General features: G+C 57.6%; 1 protein-coding gene across 1 annotated transcript; it reads left to right on the forward strand.

The window, feature by feature from the left end:
• Positions 1-5,647: 5,647 nt before the first annotated feature.
• Positions 5,648-16,413, forward strand: ADAMTS15 (ADAM metallopeptidase with thrombospondin type 1 motif 15). The gene is made up of 8 exons (XM_062014234.1): positions 5,648-6,755; positions 11,305-11,437; positions 12,231-12,398; positions 12,737-13,020; positions 13,449-13,626; positions 13,760-13,941; positions 14,506-14,681; positions 15,541-16,413. The coding sequence occupies exons 1-8, from the start codon at positions 5,832-5,834 to the stop codon at positions 16,319-16,321; spliced, it is 2,826 nt and encodes a 941-aa protein (XP_061870218.1). The 5' UTR covers positions 5,648-5,831; the 3' UTR covers positions 16,322-16,413.
• The last annotated feature ends 215 nt before the right edge of the window (positions 16,414-16,628 follow it).

Genomic DNA, 16,628 nt, shown 5'->3' on the forward strand with positions numbered 1-16,628 from the left:
GCACCCCAAGATTTTTGGGTGTTCCTGCTTCTTATCTCCTTAGCAAACCTCCCCTGCCACCGAGGCTGAGGCTCTCTTTTCCATGGGGCTGCCTCAGCATGTGAAAGCCATTAAACTCCTTCCTCACTGTGATTTAAAGACCCTTTTGAGCCAACAGCTTGCAAATGTCTGTCCTCTTCCCCTCTGTGTGTCCCCACAAAGCTCTGCAGTTCACCTCCTGTATCCTTCCCGGAGCTCCTGCTGCCTGGCACCCGTTCTCCCAGGGATGGTTTTGGCTGCCAGGATGATGCCCACGTTGCATTTGCTGCTTTTGCTCTGCAGCAGTGAGTGTGTCTCATTTTGAGGGGGGGTGCTCTGGGGTGCTTTGCTCTGTCCTCCTTGCTCCCAACGGGATGGCATCCAAATTCGCGGTGGTTTTGGCATTTCCCATAGTTGCTGTGCCCTCAGCTCAGAAAAAAACCCTCCCTCAAAAAACATACGAGAGAGTCATTTGAGTGATCAAAGCAGCTACAACCCCAATCACTACCACCACTAGATGTCCGTGTTGCCCCACATTTGGAGGTGAGAAAAAAGCCTCAATCCATCCCTATCCCAGCGAGAAGAGAGTGAAAGGCTCCTGTAGGCAGTACCTAAGGTCTAGAGAAGCTATTTCATTCTTTTCTTTACCTTTTAAAGTAAGAAGTTGGGATGAAATCTCCTCCCACAAAAGCAGCTGGGCTTTAAATCAGGAGCCTGGCTTTATATCTCTGGTTGAGCTCTCTTCAGTGGCATCATCTCAGCTGCAAAAGCTGGCAAAGGACAGTCAGGAAGGTGGTTGTTTGCCTTCGGCTTGCAGGAAAAGGAGAGATTTGGGTGAGATTTGGAGCGAGAGAGAAGCGACAAATGATTTCAAACGTCCCAACCTGGCACAAAAAGCTGCACTCGCTGCCCTGCACATCGGCTGTGTGACCACGAGAGGGTACCCGTGCCTTATAAATGGTGCCTAGTCAGCTTTTGGTCCCTCCAAACCCTCAGCACCCTCTCAGAAATGGGTTTGCCTTCCCCTTAGTGTAATATTCCACCCCTCTGACGCTGCAGCCCATGCCTGGGAACCCTGCACAGACAGAGCAGGAGATGGGGCAGCTGTCAGAGTGATGCTGGGGGAAAGCAGCATCCCCACCAGCTCCCTTCAAGGTGGGGAACTCACATTTGTTAGGATTTAGGAAAGGCCAGGGCCAGCCAGGCCGAATCTGGGTCTATCAGCTGATGATGCCACCCCTGAAAGCTCCTGATGCCACAGACCCCAACCCACCAAGAGCAAAGGACCAAGGTTCTGATTGGATTTGAATCCATTTGTCAGGACTCTACCTCTGATTTCTAAACCACCTGAAGGCACCTCCCTCTTTTTAACCACCTTTTTAAGAGCCGTGTCTCTCTCTAACCACATTATGACTGGTAACACAGCCCATTGCATCCGATTCCATTTCATACCTCACCGTGCAGAGCAAGAAGGTGCCAGCGGAGGGCAACCTCGCCTCAGGGTGGTTTTGGAGCTCGGGCTGCCTGCAGGTGTGACTGGAAGAGAAGCAGGTTTATGGCTTTCCAAAATCAAGGGTTAAATCCTATCTCCAGCACTGTAGCCTCCTCTCAGGCTTTGTGCTCCCTGGGGAGCTGCTTCTCCCCTTCCTAGCTGGGTTTTGAGGCTTGCAGGGTATCCTGAGACATAGGATGCCCCAGGGCTGCATGTCCTGTGAACTGACCCACAAAGAGGACTAAATAAATGTGTTCTAGATGGCTACAATGAAAATACTCCTCTCTAGAAAGAAATCCACGTGTCTGATGGGCTCCCCTCTCCTCCTTATTCCACTCTGACATGGTTTATAGGCTGACAAAACCAAACCAGCTTCATAAGGGTTTGCCTGAGTGAGGAGCATCCTCAGCAGCTGGCTTGTGACTCTCCAGCACACCAGGTTTATATCACATGTGCATCCTTGTGACCAACTCTTCAGGCTTATCCACACCTGCAGCTTCCTTCACCCTTTTTACCAAGCTTAGTGACTCCATAAACAGCTTTCTAAGCATAATGAATCGTGGATGGCCCCTGTGTCAGGCAGGTGGGTGCAATATAGAGCTGGGAAGTCCTGGGTTGGAAATCTTCAGCCTGAAGGTGTGTGTATGAACAATAAGAACTGGTTTTGTGGGGAATATGTGGGGCTGGCATTTAGCTCCTCTGCATTTCCACTTCTTGGAACAACTTGTTTCTGTCTTCCTTTAAACAAGAGAGGGACTGAAATCCCACAAGGGATGAGGAGGCAGGAGTTTTTGGATGCTTTCTGGGTTTATATGGACTACCAGCAACCTCAGAGCTTGCAATGCTGGCTGGAAATCAGGCACAACTAAGGTTTGGGATGTGCCTTTTCAGCATGCTTTGGTATTCCCACATCAAACTCCTGCCACGCTGGGTGAAGAAAGCAGCAGAGATGCTCCTGCTGCAGGAGCAGTGAGTTAAGGAGCAGGGACCTCTCTCCTGTGCATGGGGAGGATGAAGCTGATTTGATTTTTGTTGGGTTGCACACAGATGTGTGCTTGAAGATTTTTAAAGCATAGATCCTCCCTTTTCACTGGGCAGGTAAAATGCTGCTGCCATCCCTGTTACTGGGATGAAGTGCAAGTGCTGCATGAGAAACCCAAGGCAGAGCATCCTCATCATCTTCAGAAGGTATCTAATTACATTCAGAATCTTCCTGGACCAAAGATGGGGCAAGATCTGTGTGAAGTGGTTGAGGGGAATCTGCTTTAGCAGAGGGTTGGGCTAGAGGATCCCCAGAGGTCCCTTCCAACCCCCACCCCTCTATGATTCTAAGGTTTAGGCTACAAACACTTCCACATGCTCAGATTTCTCGTGTATCTCTCCCTCAATGACCTTACCTAGACCCAGGTCAGCATTTGTTTCCTGGAAAGCCACCCAACAACTCACTTTGACTCATCTTCAGCCCCTGGAGAGGATCCTCCTTCCTGCCCATGTGGTGGGGAATTGGGAGAGCACAGCCTGAACTATTGGGTGAGAGCGCAGGCCTCTGACCTGCCAACCTTTCAGATGGCTTGCAAACCCAGCTTCTCCTTGCCTCCAATCTTTCCACTCAATCTTTGGCCTGGAGCTCTCAGATGGTCTATTTAAGACTGTTGCTTTTGTGAATGGGAACAACCAGGAGCTACCTGAGGGGTCTGGGCTTGGGGTGTTTTTTTGCTTGCCTTCTATTTCTGGCTTTGCACCCTTGCCATTGCAATGGAAGGAAAAGAACTTGCTGTCACTTGCCCAGAGAGGCTGGGGATGAAGCCAGGAGGGGATGAAGAAGGAGGCTTCACACTGCAGAGCAGCTCATGCTGGTATTTCAAGGTGAGGGTGAGCTCTGGATTAGGCCTGGGTGAGACAGGTTTTGCCTTAAAGTGGCTTAAAGGCAAAATTCAAGGTAGAAACTGAACATACACCTTAATATACCTCATTATCCATAGTTGTTTGATGAGGTTCAAAGGCATCTTCCACTTCCATTCCCTTATTGCCATGTGCTCTCCTTTGGATCACCTACATCAGCCCATTTCCATTAGATCCAGGCTGACTACAGAGGGGTGAAGAGCAGCCAGGTTCAGCCCCAGGCATCTGCAAAGATGTGCAGAGCGAGATCAAGCTGGTATCTTGGACCAAGTCCTTTGTGCAGATAGCAAGGGTGCAAGAAACTGCCAGGAGGTCCCCAAAGAAGGGACCTGCCTGTTCCCTCCTGGCCCTGACCTTCTCCTGTCATGGCTAATTGATATAATCTGCCTCTTTGTGCTGGCAGGAGACACAACACAGATGCCCACCCTGGTTTGAAGGAGGTGCCCTGGGGAGAGAAGCACCCCAAGCAGACATCACAACCCTGAGGCTGCTCAAAGGGCTTTGGCTGGGTCTTCTAGAGTGACAGGGGCTGGGAAAACCACATCATGTCCTTGAGACAGAGGGAAAAGGCAACACAAATAGGGCTCAGCTGGGGTCAGGTGCTGCTGTGGGAAGGTGGCACCTCGGTGACCATGTGCCACCCTGGATGTTGCTGTGGTCTCTGGGATAGTCCTGCTGAACAGGGCAGTGCTGTGGGAAGGAGAAATTCCCTCCTGGCACCTCGACATGCTGAAGGTTGTGTCCTTTTCCCCTTGAACACACACTCCCTGTGCTAGCCCTTCTCTCTTTGTGGTCCCTGTCGACATCCCTGGACGTGCAGTTCTTTGGCCAGCAGACAAAAGCCCTGATTCACCGAGCCCAGCAGCATCAGATGATTCTTTTGGGTCACAAGTTCAACTGCAAGGCGCACGACCTGGCACCCAAACGAGCCAGGCTATGGGCTGTGGGCTCAGAGGCTTAAGCAACAGCCTTGGCTTCTGGTTCATATATCCACAAGTTCCTGAGCTGTGCTTGCAGCCTTTGCTGGAGCTTGAAAGCACGTTGAAACCAGCTTGTCTATGAGAAGGACCTATTTTAATCATGGAATCAAACGAAAATGCTGGGAAGGAGCGTGGGCTGTGAGGACATGCAGGACTTGGGGTGTGTGGTGGCAGTTTGGGAGCACTACTGAGATACCCAGCCTTCTCTCTGCACACAAAACCAGCTCATGGGGGAAAAAGACCCATTGGGCACCCCCTGTGCAGCCCATCCTGATGCTGAGGTGCTTATTGCTGTCACTAAATCTGCTCCTCATCCACTGCTGAGGACTCTTCATCACTCCAATGAAACTCCTCCCCCCATCCATTATGAGATCTTTCTGTCTCTCAATGACAGCAGCTGGTCCCCAACATGCTTCTGATAATCAACTGGGATGCTTATATACCTCATATAGCCTGTCCTGGTGTCTCAGTGGAGGGGACATTGTGAACACTCACGGAGGGCTCCTTCTGATGGCCCTTGGGGCTGCAGGGAGGCTGAGCTCTTCCTCAGAAGTGGAAATAACCCCTTTTCCCCCGGAGCTGGAGCCACTGAATGTGTCTGGGGTAGGGTAGGGAGGGATGCACAGAAAGCTGGTCCCCTGGGGAGAGGAGCACTGGAGTACCCCTGCTCTTGGAGGCACAGAAAGTGGAAAGGGAGCAGCGTGGAGGGACACAGCCCGGTGCTGGCCTCACCTGGGCTGTGAAAAACAGCTCTAGAAGAAGAAATCCTCAGCTGCCAAGTAGCAAGTTCCCCCCCTCCCCGCCTCTACTGAACTATCCCCCCAAACCAGCACGGAGGAGAAGACTTTTCGTCTCCACTCCATCACCACCACCGCACACCCCAGTCCCCAACCAACCCCGTCCCCGCAGCTTCCCCCCGGCTCCCGCAGCATCCCGCGACGGGACGGCGCCGGAGCAGCCCGGAGCATCCCCGGGGATGCGGGAGCTGCTGCTCGCTGCTCTCCGCTGCCACACCACCGCGCACGAGGGTGTCCCCGCGATGCCGTGGGTCACCCCCCTCCCCCCGCCGCCGCCGTCCCTCCGGTGCCGCCCCCCGCACCGCCCCGGGCGGAGCTCGCTGCTCCCGGCCCCCCGCACCGGAGTGGCTGCCGCGGGGCCAAACCGCGCCCCGGCCCCGGCTCCCCCCCACACCCCCGGCCCCCGGCCCCCCCGGCCCCCGCCGCCCCGGGGCCGCCGTATATAACCCCGATGAGCCCCACGGAGCGGGTAGCGGCGGGGCAGGCGGCTCGCACGGCCGCTCCGACGGGCTTGAGGAAGAGGAGGAGGTGGAGGAAGGAGGGAGGGAGGGAGGAAGGGGGGGGGCCGGGTCTCGCGTTCATTCCCCCCCCCTTCCCGCCTCCCGCGAACCCCGATGCCGCCGGCCTGAGCCCGCCGGGACGATGCTGCCGCTGCTGCCGCTGCTGCTGTTGGGAGCCCCGGGGCTGAGCCTGCCCTCGGCGGGGCTTCCCCGGGCAGATACCGAGGTGGTCACCCCGCTCCGCCTGGAACCCGACATCAACGGGCGGTCTTCCTTCAGGCGGGGTCCCATCGAACCCCCCCGGGGAGGGCAAGCCGTGGTTTTCCAGCTCTCGGCTTTCGGGGAGGATTTCTACCTCCACCTCTCCCCCGACGCCCATTTCATCGCGCCCGCCTTCGCCGCCCACTACCTGGGGGTCTCTCCCGGCGCCGCCCGCCCCCTCCCCGCTCTCCGCCACTGCTTTTACTCGGGGGATGTCAACGCCGACCGGGAATCTTTCGCCGCCCTCAGCCTTTGCGGGGGGCTCCGGGGGGCTTTCGGTTACCGTGGAGCCGAGTATGTCATCAGCCCGCTGTCGGGGGGCGCCGCGGGGGGAGCGCACCGCCTCCAGCGCCGCAGCCCCGGCCGCCCCCCCGGGGCAGCAGCGTCCCGCTGCGCCGTGGGCTCCGCGCTCACCCCCGGGGTGCTGCAGGCGCTGGACAAGTACCGGGGACGCGGAGGGGGGAAAGGGGGTCGGGCCAAGCGTTTCGCCTCGGTTCCCCGTTACGTGGAGACCTTGGTGGTGGCCGACGAGTCGATGGTGAAGTTCCACGGGGACGACCTCCAGCATTACTTGCTGACCCTGATGGCGACGGCAGCTCGTCTTTACAAGCACCCCAGCATCCGAAATCCCATCCAGATCTCCGTGGTGAAATTCCTCCTCATCGGGCAGGATGACAAAGGGCCCAAGGTGACGGGCAACGCCGCCCTCACCCTCCGCAACTTCTGCGCCTGGCAGAAGAAGTGGAACAAGGTCAGCGACAAGCACCCCGAGTACTGGGACACTGCCATCCTCTTCACGAAGCAGGTGGGTGTGGGGGGATCACCCAGAAAGGGGCTTTCCCCTCCCATTTCGAGGAGCCTTGCACCAGGCTGAGGTCTCCTGTCACCTGTCTCCCCAAGCTCGGGTGCACTTGTGTCCCCCTTTTCCCATGGGATGCAGAGCCTGAGCCAGCCCTCACCTGGTCCTCTGAGCAGGTTTTGGCCAGCAGCCCGGGGAAAGCCCTGCCAGGGGGTGAGCTAGGTCAGGCAGATTGTCCCCACGGGCAGAAACCTGCTGCTCCATCCCCTGCCTTGGCAGCCAGTGCCAGGTGGCTCTGCCCCACAGCAGCCACCACCCTGAAACGTGCTGGCTGAGCCCAGGAGATGAGGAGAGTGGCCCCTGGTCTTCCTTCCCTGTCTGGGAAGAGCTCACAGTGCCACCTGCCAAGAGAAAACCAAACCCCTCTCCCTTCTTCCTCTGACTCATGAGAGAGGTCTTCCTGAGAACCTGGACCTCTGCTGCTTCTGCATGGACCCAGCCCAGGGCTGGAAGAAAAGCACTGGAGGTAGAGCCAGTGCTTGCAGCTCTGGTCTTGGTGTGGGAGGGAAAGGTGAGAGCCTCCCCCACTGCTGCCCTGGGCTGCCAGGAGGGAGAGAGGCTTTGCTGAGCTGCCTTTAGCTCACCTTTGGCTCTTCAGGGTGAGTGCTGAGCCAGGATGAGGCTCTCCATCCTCCCTCCTGATCCAGTGGGTGACACCAAAGTGGTGACACTGTCCCCAGAGCCTCCCCCTCGCAGTGCTCCTCCTCTTCCCTGTGTCCCCGTCTCAGTGTGGACCCCGCTGTGGTGCCTGGCTGTGGGGTGCTGCAGCCAGCACCCCCAAATTGCTAATGGCAAGGGAGAAGGATGAAGCCTGGTTTGAAGGAGATGGTCGTGTTTTACCCTGGCTGCAAGAGCCACGTGTGTTTTCTCCTCCCTCCCCCAATCCCTGCCTGGATGTTTTTGGATTAGGGACAAGTTGGGAACTCCCCTCAAGAGCAGGGAAAATGTTTTGGGAAGGTTTTCCCAGGTGAAGAACTGGTGGGTGGGAAGGATACAGCATCCAGCTTGGCTCAGCCATCCTTAGCTGGGGTGGTGATGGCCTGGAGCAGGAATGATGCTGTGCAGGAGGTAAGAGACCTCGTCCTGCTTGTCCTCCACTCAGCTGCAAATCCTGCTGGAGCAGGGGCAGGGCTGGAGCCCATCGTGCTGCAGCAGCTCAGGGGGGCTGTGAGGAGGAGGAGGAGGAGGGAGCCTGTGGAAGCCCCTGCAGGGCTGAAGCAGCTCCATCTCTGGTGGGAAGAGGGTGAGGTCAGTGAAGCTGCAGGTGGGACAGAGTTGATTGCAAAGCTGCAGATCACAGCCCAGGCTGCATTTTTTACACATTTGCTCAACCATCCATTCCTGAACTCCCCAAACACGCTTGGTGCACAGGCACACGAGCGAGGACGCATCTGCCTTCCTTCAGCACATCCATCTGCTGTCCCCTGACACCCCAGAGCATCTCCCTGCCAAAAGAGAGCTGTTACACAAGCCCCCCGACTTCAATTTCACCTCCAGCCACGTTGATAGGCAGCTTCCAGCCATGCCTACGAGCTGCTGATGAACGGGGCTGCCCTCTCCTGCTCAGCTTTGCTCCCAGTCCTGCTGGATTATGGATTTGCCTCTGGGGAGCTCAGTCCCACTCAGGCAGTGGGTGCAGATCTGCCAAGAACCACAGCTGTGGGACCTTCACCTTCCCTACCTGAGCTTTTTGGAGGGTCTTGGAGAGCTTCCAGCCTTCAGTTGCGCTCCTGCCTCTTGGAAACAGCGTCTCACACCACGGCAAAGGGCTTTGTCCGTGCTTCCCACCCATCCTCAACCACCAGCAAAGGTTTGCTGAACATCTTCTGCTGTAAAACCAAAAGGATGTCACACCAAGGAACTTCTGGCTGCAGCTTTGTGGAAACCTGTGCTCTCTGTAGCTCAAGGCTCAGCTTTTTGGGGTTGCTCTGGGAAGCCTTCATGCTTGGGCAAGTGCTTCATGACCTGGTCCCTGAGTAGGGGAATTAATGCCATAGCCCCAAGGCTCCTACTCAACTGAAACATCTCAAAGTCTGGAAGAGGATGAAGAGAAGCCTTGGAAGTGCCTGCAGATGAAGGTCAGGCTCCCTGATGGTGCATCTAGCAGGTTGCTCACAGCCCTTTGGGGCACCCTCCCTGTATTTGGGCTGGCAGCAGGGGATGTCAGTGATGGTGAGCACACTGTGCAGGGCAGCTCTGGCCCTTTGCATGCAGCTTTCCCAACTCAAACCTTTTGCATCTCTCTCTCCTCCTCTCCATAGCTCCATCTTTGCATTGTCTCTCTCCTGAGCAGCCTGGATGCTCAGCAAGGCTTGGAGGAGGCTTTTTTTGGAGGGTGTGTCAGGACCCTTCATTAGAGCCTAGTAGATGTTGCCCAGCCTTTCAAAGTGGGCTGTCCCCTGGAGAAAACTTCTTCAGGGCAAGAAGTGGGTTAGTGTGTCAGTGCAGGTGTTGGGCCAGGAGCCAAAACTCGTGGTGCCAGCGAGGAAACGGCGGCTCTTCCGAGAGCAGCGAGCGGCCACTGGAGACTGTGTCCCCTCTTCATCCCCACACTGCCACAGGGGGCAGCAAGGGGGGCCTGGGCAAGCTGCACCTCTGGTTTAGCTCAATGTGGTGATGGCACTGGCTCTTGGTGGCATTTTGGGACCCTGTGCCTGGGCTTGCCAGCCCTGTGCTCACTGGCAGTGGCCCTGTCACAGGGGATTGTTCACTGCTTGTCCCTGCCAGCATCAGTGTGCAATGGGGTCAGGAAATTCCCCCTGTGCTGGGCCCTGGGGAGGCTGCAGCTCCAGGGCTGTGTCAGTGCTGGGCCCCTCACTCACTGCCACAGGGACACTGAGGGGCTGCAGCGTGGCCAGAGCCGGGCACTGAGCTGGGGAAGGGGCTGGAGCACAAGGGGCTGGGCAGGGGCTGAGGGAATGGGGGTGTTGAGCCTGGAGAAGAGGAGGCTGAGGGCAGCCAGCAGCACTCTCTGACACTCCCTGACAGGAGGCTGCAGGGAGATGGGGGTCAGTTTCTGCTCCCAAGTAACAAGTGACAGGACAAGAGGAAACAGGCTCAAGTTTCCCCAGGGGAGGTTTAAGTTGGAGCTGAGGCAGAACTGTTTCCCTGAGAGGGGTGTCAGCCCTGTGCCAGGCTGCCCAGGGAGCTGGGGCAGTGCCCAGCCCTGGAGGGATCCCAAAGCCGTGGAGCTGAGGTGCTGAGGGGTCAGTGCTGGGCTGGGCAGGGTGAGGGGAGGGCTGGGACTCCAGGAGCTTCAAGCTCAATGATTCCATGATGCTATGCATGCAGAGGGGTCCCAGCAGACAAGGAGAACTGTTGCAGAGCAGAGAACCCAGTTGTATGACGGGGACAGCTGCCCCAGACCCGAGCATTTCTCTGCCTCACCTCAGAGATCACGGTCTCGTCTGTGTCTCCAGACTCTGTAGCCACAAGTCCTCCTGTTAAAGCCATCTCAGCCCTGGCTGGGGCTCTCTGAAGTCACTGTTATTTCCCCATGGCTGAACCTGCCTGCAGGGGAATGCCTTCAGCTTGGAAACCTCACTGGAAATGTTGGCAGAGCAGCTCAGGCGAGACTTCGAGCAACGCAGGCGCTTTGGCCCAGCAAGCGCCGAGCATGAATCACACTTATTTATAGCATGGGAGCGCCCTGACGGTCTCTTTTCATCTGGAAAGCAACTCCTTGCCCTTTGAGTGGCCTCCCTGGCAGCTCCCAGCCCAGCTGGGATGGCACCAAGTGATGGGGATGATGCTGCAGCTCTCCTGAGACGCTGACAGGCCTCAGCAGGGGCAGGAGGCATCCGAGGACAAGGCTGTTTGCAGGCTGCAGCAGTGGTTTCTCTTCAAGCAGGGACTTCTTGTTTTGCATGAGCACCTTTGGATGCTGAAGGAAGGCAGATCCAGCTGCAGTGGGGCTTTTCCAGCCCACTGTCCCAGCTCTGTGGGGTCTGGCTGTTGGGGGTGTTTCTTCCTTTAGTCTGGGCTCGGTTGCTACTCAAGGGATGGCTGCAAAGTGTCTCGGGAGAGACAGAAGCACTTCCCCCAGTCCAAGGACTTCCCACCTCCTCTGAGAGCTTCTTGTTCCTAGGAAAGATGAGAAACGAGGTTGAGAAATAGGTCAGCCATAAGCCCAAGGCCAGGTGCCTTCCCATCCGCACTCCCAGGACTGGTCCTTGAGCAGGCACAGGAGAAGGGAGCCAGACAGATTGTTCCATGCTGAAACGAGCTCCACTCTGGCTGGAGGAGCCATTTGGGTGAGAAAGGCTGTCACTGAAGGATGCTACACACAAAACACACCCCTGGTGCCAGGGTTAAAAGCAAACACATCACTGCAGCCCGGTTCTGGGTCAGGGTGAGCTTTCCTGCCCGCTGAAGTCTCCCATCCCTTGGGGCTGCTTCCCCCCAGCAGCCTGGGAGCATCTCCCCGTGGGTACCAGGGGTGGGGATGTGGAACTGTGAGCCCTCGGGACTCAGCCCGTGTCTCTGTGCCCTGCAGGACCTGTGTGGTGCCACCACCTGCGACACGCTGGGCATGGCAGACGTGGGCACCATGTGTGACCCCAAGCGCAGCTGCTCCGTCATCGAGGACGACGGGCTGCCCTCGGCCTTCACCACTGCCCACGAGCTGGGTAAGGCTCCCTCACTCTCCTCTTCCTCACGGGAGGAATGCCAGGAGCTGGCAAGGCTCGAAACAACCCTGGGCTTAAGCTGCGGAAGATCAGACAATAACGTATCCGGTGATGGGGAAACTCCACCTTGGGGCATGAGACCTCCCTGAGCTGGGTGGGAAAAGGCTGCTGGGAAAGGCTTTGCTGTTGTGGTTGCTACCTCAGTGGGTTTCCAGGATTCAGGAGTCCCAAAATAACAGGCTGAGGCACACCTACCTCCGGAGACACTGGCTCAGCAAGGAGGAGGAGGAGGAGGGAGGGGGGTGAGCACTGAAGTCTCCTTCACTTTGAGTATGAGCCAATATGAATGTGAGCCAGGCAATATGAAGTCTCCTTCAGCTGAATATGAGCCAGGAGCGTGCCCAGGGGGGCAAGAAGGCCAAGGCCATCCTGGCTGGGATCAGCACTGGGGTGGCAGCAGGAGCAGGGCAGGGATTGTCCCCTGTGCTGGGCCCTGGGGAGGCTGCAGCTCCAGGGCTGTGTCAGTGCTGGGCCCCTCACTCACTGCCACAGGGACACTGAGGGGCTGCAGCGTGGCCAGAGCCGGGCACTGAGCTGGGGAAGGGGCTTTTCCAGCTGAAATGATTCTATGCTTTGCCATTTCCCATGTGCATGAAGCAGCCAGGAGTGCAAGGGACTGCCTCACTCCGTGCCTCAGTTTCCCCCACTGGAAGAAACTGTGGGGGCGCTAGTCTGTGTGCCAAGCAGAGCTATTCACACTATCCCCCCTCCTCTTATCCACCCCCTTCCCCAGGCCACGTCTTCAACATGCCCCACGACAACGTGAAGGCCTGTGAGGAGGTCTTTGGTCGCCTGAAGACCAACCACATGATGTCCCCCACCCTCATCCAGATCGACCGTGCCAACCCCTGGTCAGCCTGCAGCGCTGCCATCATCACCGACTTCCTGGACAGCGGCCACGGTGAGCCCTGCTGCGCCCCTCACCCTCTTACCTGGCCCCTGGGAGCAGGGTCCATCCCTGGGGCTGGTTCCCATGGGCTATAGAGCAGCTCTTCTCTGCAAACAAAGTTAGGAGGAAATGGGGAACTGGGTGGTGTTTCTGCACCAGATGAGCTTCCTTGCTGTTCTCAGCAGCGTCACCAGGAGATGGAGTCACTTGGGCCTGGGATGGAGCTGACCCCATCCCACTGGCAGCACTGTGACACCTTTAGCTAAATCACCAGCAGCCAGCCCTCTCTCCCCTGGCCCCTACAACCTCCCAGGCACCCAGTAGACCACCCCCCATCCCTTCTCCCCCAGGTGACTGCTTGCTGGACCAACCTGCCAAACCCATCCCTCTGCCTGAAGACCTGCCGGGGACCAGCTACAGCCTGAACCAGCAGTGTGAGCTGGCCTTTGGTGTGGGCTCCAAGCCCTGCCCCTACATGCAGTACTGTGCCAAGCTGTGGTGCACGGGCAAGGCCCGGGGCCAGATCGTCTGCCAGACCCGTCACTTCCCTTGGGCAGACGGCACCGGCTGCGGCGAGGGCAGGTTCTGCCTGAAAGGTGCCTGTGTTGAGAGGCACAATGTCAGCAAGTACAGGGTGAGTACCTGTGCCCTGAAACGTCCCTGAGGGGACTGACTCCTGGTGCTGGGGAGCTGGGGTGAGGGGAAGGCTGTGTATTTCTCAAGGAGGGATGCTGCTGCTCCACTTCATCCAGCCCTGGGGAGTTTGGGGGCAGCTGGTGGAGGTTTTGCTTGTGAAGGGGGTGGCTGTGAGTGCAGAGAGCCCTCTGGCAAAGGCCATCACAGAACCATTTTGGTTGGAAAAGAGCTTTAAGAACATCAGGTCCAACCACTAACCTCCCCCTGCGAAGCCCACCACTACCCCATGGCCCTCAGCACCTCAGCTCCACAGCTTTGGGATCCCCCCAGGGCTGGGCACTCCACCATTCCAACCCTTAACGCCCCTCTTGGTGAAAAAGTTCTTCCCAGGACACCTCACCTCACCTCCCAGCTTCCCCCCTGCAGGTGGACGGCGGCTGGGCCAAGTGGGCTCTGTACGGGCCGTGCTCGCGGACGTGCGGCGGCGGCGTGCAGCTGGCCAAGCGCGACTGCACCGACCCCCTGCCCGCTAACGGCGGCTCCTACTGCGAGGGCATCCGCGTCAAGTACCGCTCCTGCAACCTGGAGCCCTGCCCCGCTGCAGGTAAGGGGCTGCAGCTCAGCTTCTTTGTGCCCATGACCTACAGCTCCATAAAACAAGAGCTCTGGGTTAGTCCCCAAGTCTCATGCATGTCCCTGTTTGGGTTTTTTCTCCCCCCCCCCCACACCCTCTCCAGTGCCAGGGAAGAGCTTCCGTGAGGAGCAGTGTGAAGCTTTCAATGGCTACAGCCACAGCACCAACCGCCTCACTGCCTCCGTCTCCTGGGTCCCCAAATACTCCGGCGTCTCGCCACGGGATAAGTGCAAACTCATCTGCCGGGCTAACGGCACCGGCTACTTCTACGTGCTGGCACCCAAGGTTGGTGAGGGATCCCCTGGAAATGAATGAATGGCCCACGTTAGGTGAGGTTGGGGAGGAGAATCGTGGACTCATTTGGGTTTGGAAAGGATCCAACCACTCACCTCAGGCTGAAGGAGATTCACCCCACCAGGCTGGTGTGAGTCAGCCTGTACGTTTTCACTGATTTATTCCAGGGCTGGAGTTGGTCTGAGGGTTTTCCTCTCTATAAATGTGCCTCTGGACATGCCCATATCCTTCTGGAGAAGACCTGCCTGTGCCAGACAGGGCAGGCAGCCAGATGTGGGGCTGGAGTGGTGTGAGCTGCAGCCTGTTCCCTTGGCACCGATGCAACAGAAAGGGCAGACAATGATGGGAAGCAGTCCCACATGGCTCTCCTCAGAGACCCTAAAAACACTGCCTGCAAAGCAGAGCATGAGCAGAGTGCCACGGTGCCTTGCTGGCATCTCCTTAGGACCTGTAGGGTGGATCTGGGCAGCCCCAGGTTGGATGGCTGGAGCTGGGGATGGGTTTGTGGGGTGGCAGAGGGATATGCAGTGAGTTGTTTTGCTCACCCCTGTGCAGGTTGTGGATGGCACCCCGTGCTCCCCAGACTCCACCTCGGTCTGCGTCCAGGGCAAATGCATCAAGGCTGGCTGTGATGGGAAGCTGGGCTCCAAGAAGAAGTTTGACAAGTGCAGTGTCTGTGGAGGAGACAACAAGAGCTGCAAGAAGGTCTCAGGCTTGTTCACCAAACCCATGTAAGCGTTAGGTGCCTGTGTGTGCTTCCCCCTATCGCTCAGCTCTGCTTTCTGGGGTGGATGCAGGAGGGTCATGGAGATGATGATGAAGTCCATGGAGACTGAGCCCATCCTGACCAAACTCTCCTGCTGATAGTGCACATCACCACATGGAGAGCTGGACTAGCTCTGATGGAGAGGCAGGGCACATTCAAGATGCTATCAGCTTCTGCTGATGGAGTTACCTCTGGTGCCTCTGTACTGCTGAGCCAGAGGACATGAAGCATCTTCTCACATCTGGATGACCTAACAGAATCATAGAAGGGTGGGGGTTGGAAGGGATCATCCAGCCCAAGCCCCTGCTAAAGCAGGTTCCCCTCGCTCAGGGGGCACAGGAACATGTACATGTGGGTTTGGGAACCTCCTGAGAAGCCTCCACACTCTCCCTGGGCAGCCTGGGCCAGGGCTCCCTCACCTCAGCACCAAAGGACTTTCTCCTTGTGTTCCAGTGGAACTGTTTGTGTTCCAGCTGATGTCCATCACCCCTCAGCCTTGATGAAACTCAGCATAGGGAGGAGACTCAAAACAGAGATAACTGTAGGGGTGGGAAGACCTCAGGGCTGTAGCTGCAGAGCTTTGGGCTGAAGCCATGTGAGAGCAGGATGTCCCCTTGCCTGATGTCCTGCCCTGCCTGCTCTTCTCTTCTCGTCCCTTTGCCTGATGTCCTGCCCTGCCTGCTCTTCTCTTCTCGTCCCTTTGCCTGATGTCCTGCCCTGCCTGCTCTTCTCTTCTCGTCCCTTTGCCTGATGTCCTGCCCTGCCTGCTCTTCTCTTCTCGTCCCTTTGCCTGATGTCCTGCCCTGCCTGCTCTTCTCTTCTAGGCACGGCTACAACTTCGTGGTGGTCATCCCCGCGGGTGCCTCCAACATTGACATCAGGCAGAGGGGCTACAAAGGGCTGATCAGCGACGACAACTACCTGGCTCTGAAGAACGGGCAGGGCAAGTACCTGCTCAACGGCCACTTCATCGTCTCGGCCGTGGAGAGGGACCTGATGGTGAAGGGCAGCGTCCTGCGCTACAGCGGCACCGGGACGGCCGTCGAGAGCCTCCAAGCCTTCAAACCCATCCAGGAACCCCTGACTTTAGAGGTGCTGTCCGTGGGGAAGATGACCCCTCCGCGAGTACGCTACTCCTTCTACCTCCCCAAGGAGAGCAAAGAGGACAAATCCTCTTACAAGAAGGAAAGCAAGACCCCGCCGGACCTCAACAACAGCGTCCTCAGCCTTTCCAACCGCTTGGATGGCGGGAGGCCGAACTACAAACGTCCCTCTTACAAGTGGGCTGCAGGGGGTTGGGAGGCCTGTTCCGTTACCTGCGGTGACGGGCTCCAGAAGCGCTCCGTGGCCTGCCGAGACTCCTACGGGCAACCGGCCGCCGAGTGCGACGCGGCGCAGCGACCGGCCGACGTGCGGCTCTGCGGGGAGCCCTGCCCCGCCTGGGAAGCTGGACCTTGGTCTTCTTGTTCTAAAAGCTGTGGTCGGGGTTTTAAGAGGAGGGCGTTGAAGTGCTCGGTCCCGACCGGGCGCCTGTTGCCCCGGGAGAGTTGCAATTATCGGAGGAAGCCGCAGGAGTTGGATTTTTGCACCTTGAGGCCGTGCTGAGCTGGTCAAGGGGTGTCTGTGAGGAAAGGGCACGGTGTTCCTCTGGCTGGAAAGGCAGCCAGGGGTTGGGAGAGGGGGAGATGTCCATAGCACATAGCAAATGGGGGCAGGGGGAGGGGGGGGGAAGATAAAAAGAAATCAAAAATGGGGGGGGAAAAAAAAGGCCAAGGGATGTGGGTGTGTGGGACAGAGCACACACAGCCCCACGTGCCCAGGAGAGAGGGATTTTACCAAGCAGGTCGCTCGGAGACAGAGCGGGAACAAACATCTACCTCGAAGCCGCCGAACGACGCAGAAACCCACCGAC

Source organism: Colius striatus, chromosome 23 (genome assembly GCF_028858725.1).
Source record: "Colius striatus isolate bColStr4 chromosome 23, bColStr4.1.hap1, whole genome shotgun sequence".
In the NCBI taxonomy this organism is placed as follows: Eukaryota; Metazoa; Chordata; class Aves; order Coliiformes; family Coliidae; genus Colius; species Colius striatus.

Excerpts from the sequence above, each read along its gene's own strand:
- ADAMTS15 (XM_062014234.1), top strand. The coding sequence starts at position 5,832 with ATGCTGCCGCTGCTGCCGCTGCTGCTGTTGGGAGCCCCGGGGCTGAGC. Across the intron at positions 13,942-14,505 it reads TCTACGTGCTGGCACCCAAG|GTTGTGGATGGCACCCCGTG; the intron begins GTTGGTGAGGGA and ends ACCCCTGTGCAG. Across the intron at positions 14,682-15,540 it reads GGCTTGTTCACCAAACCCAT|GCACGGCTACAACTTCGTGG; the intron begins GTAAGCGTTAGG and ends CTTCTCTTCTAG.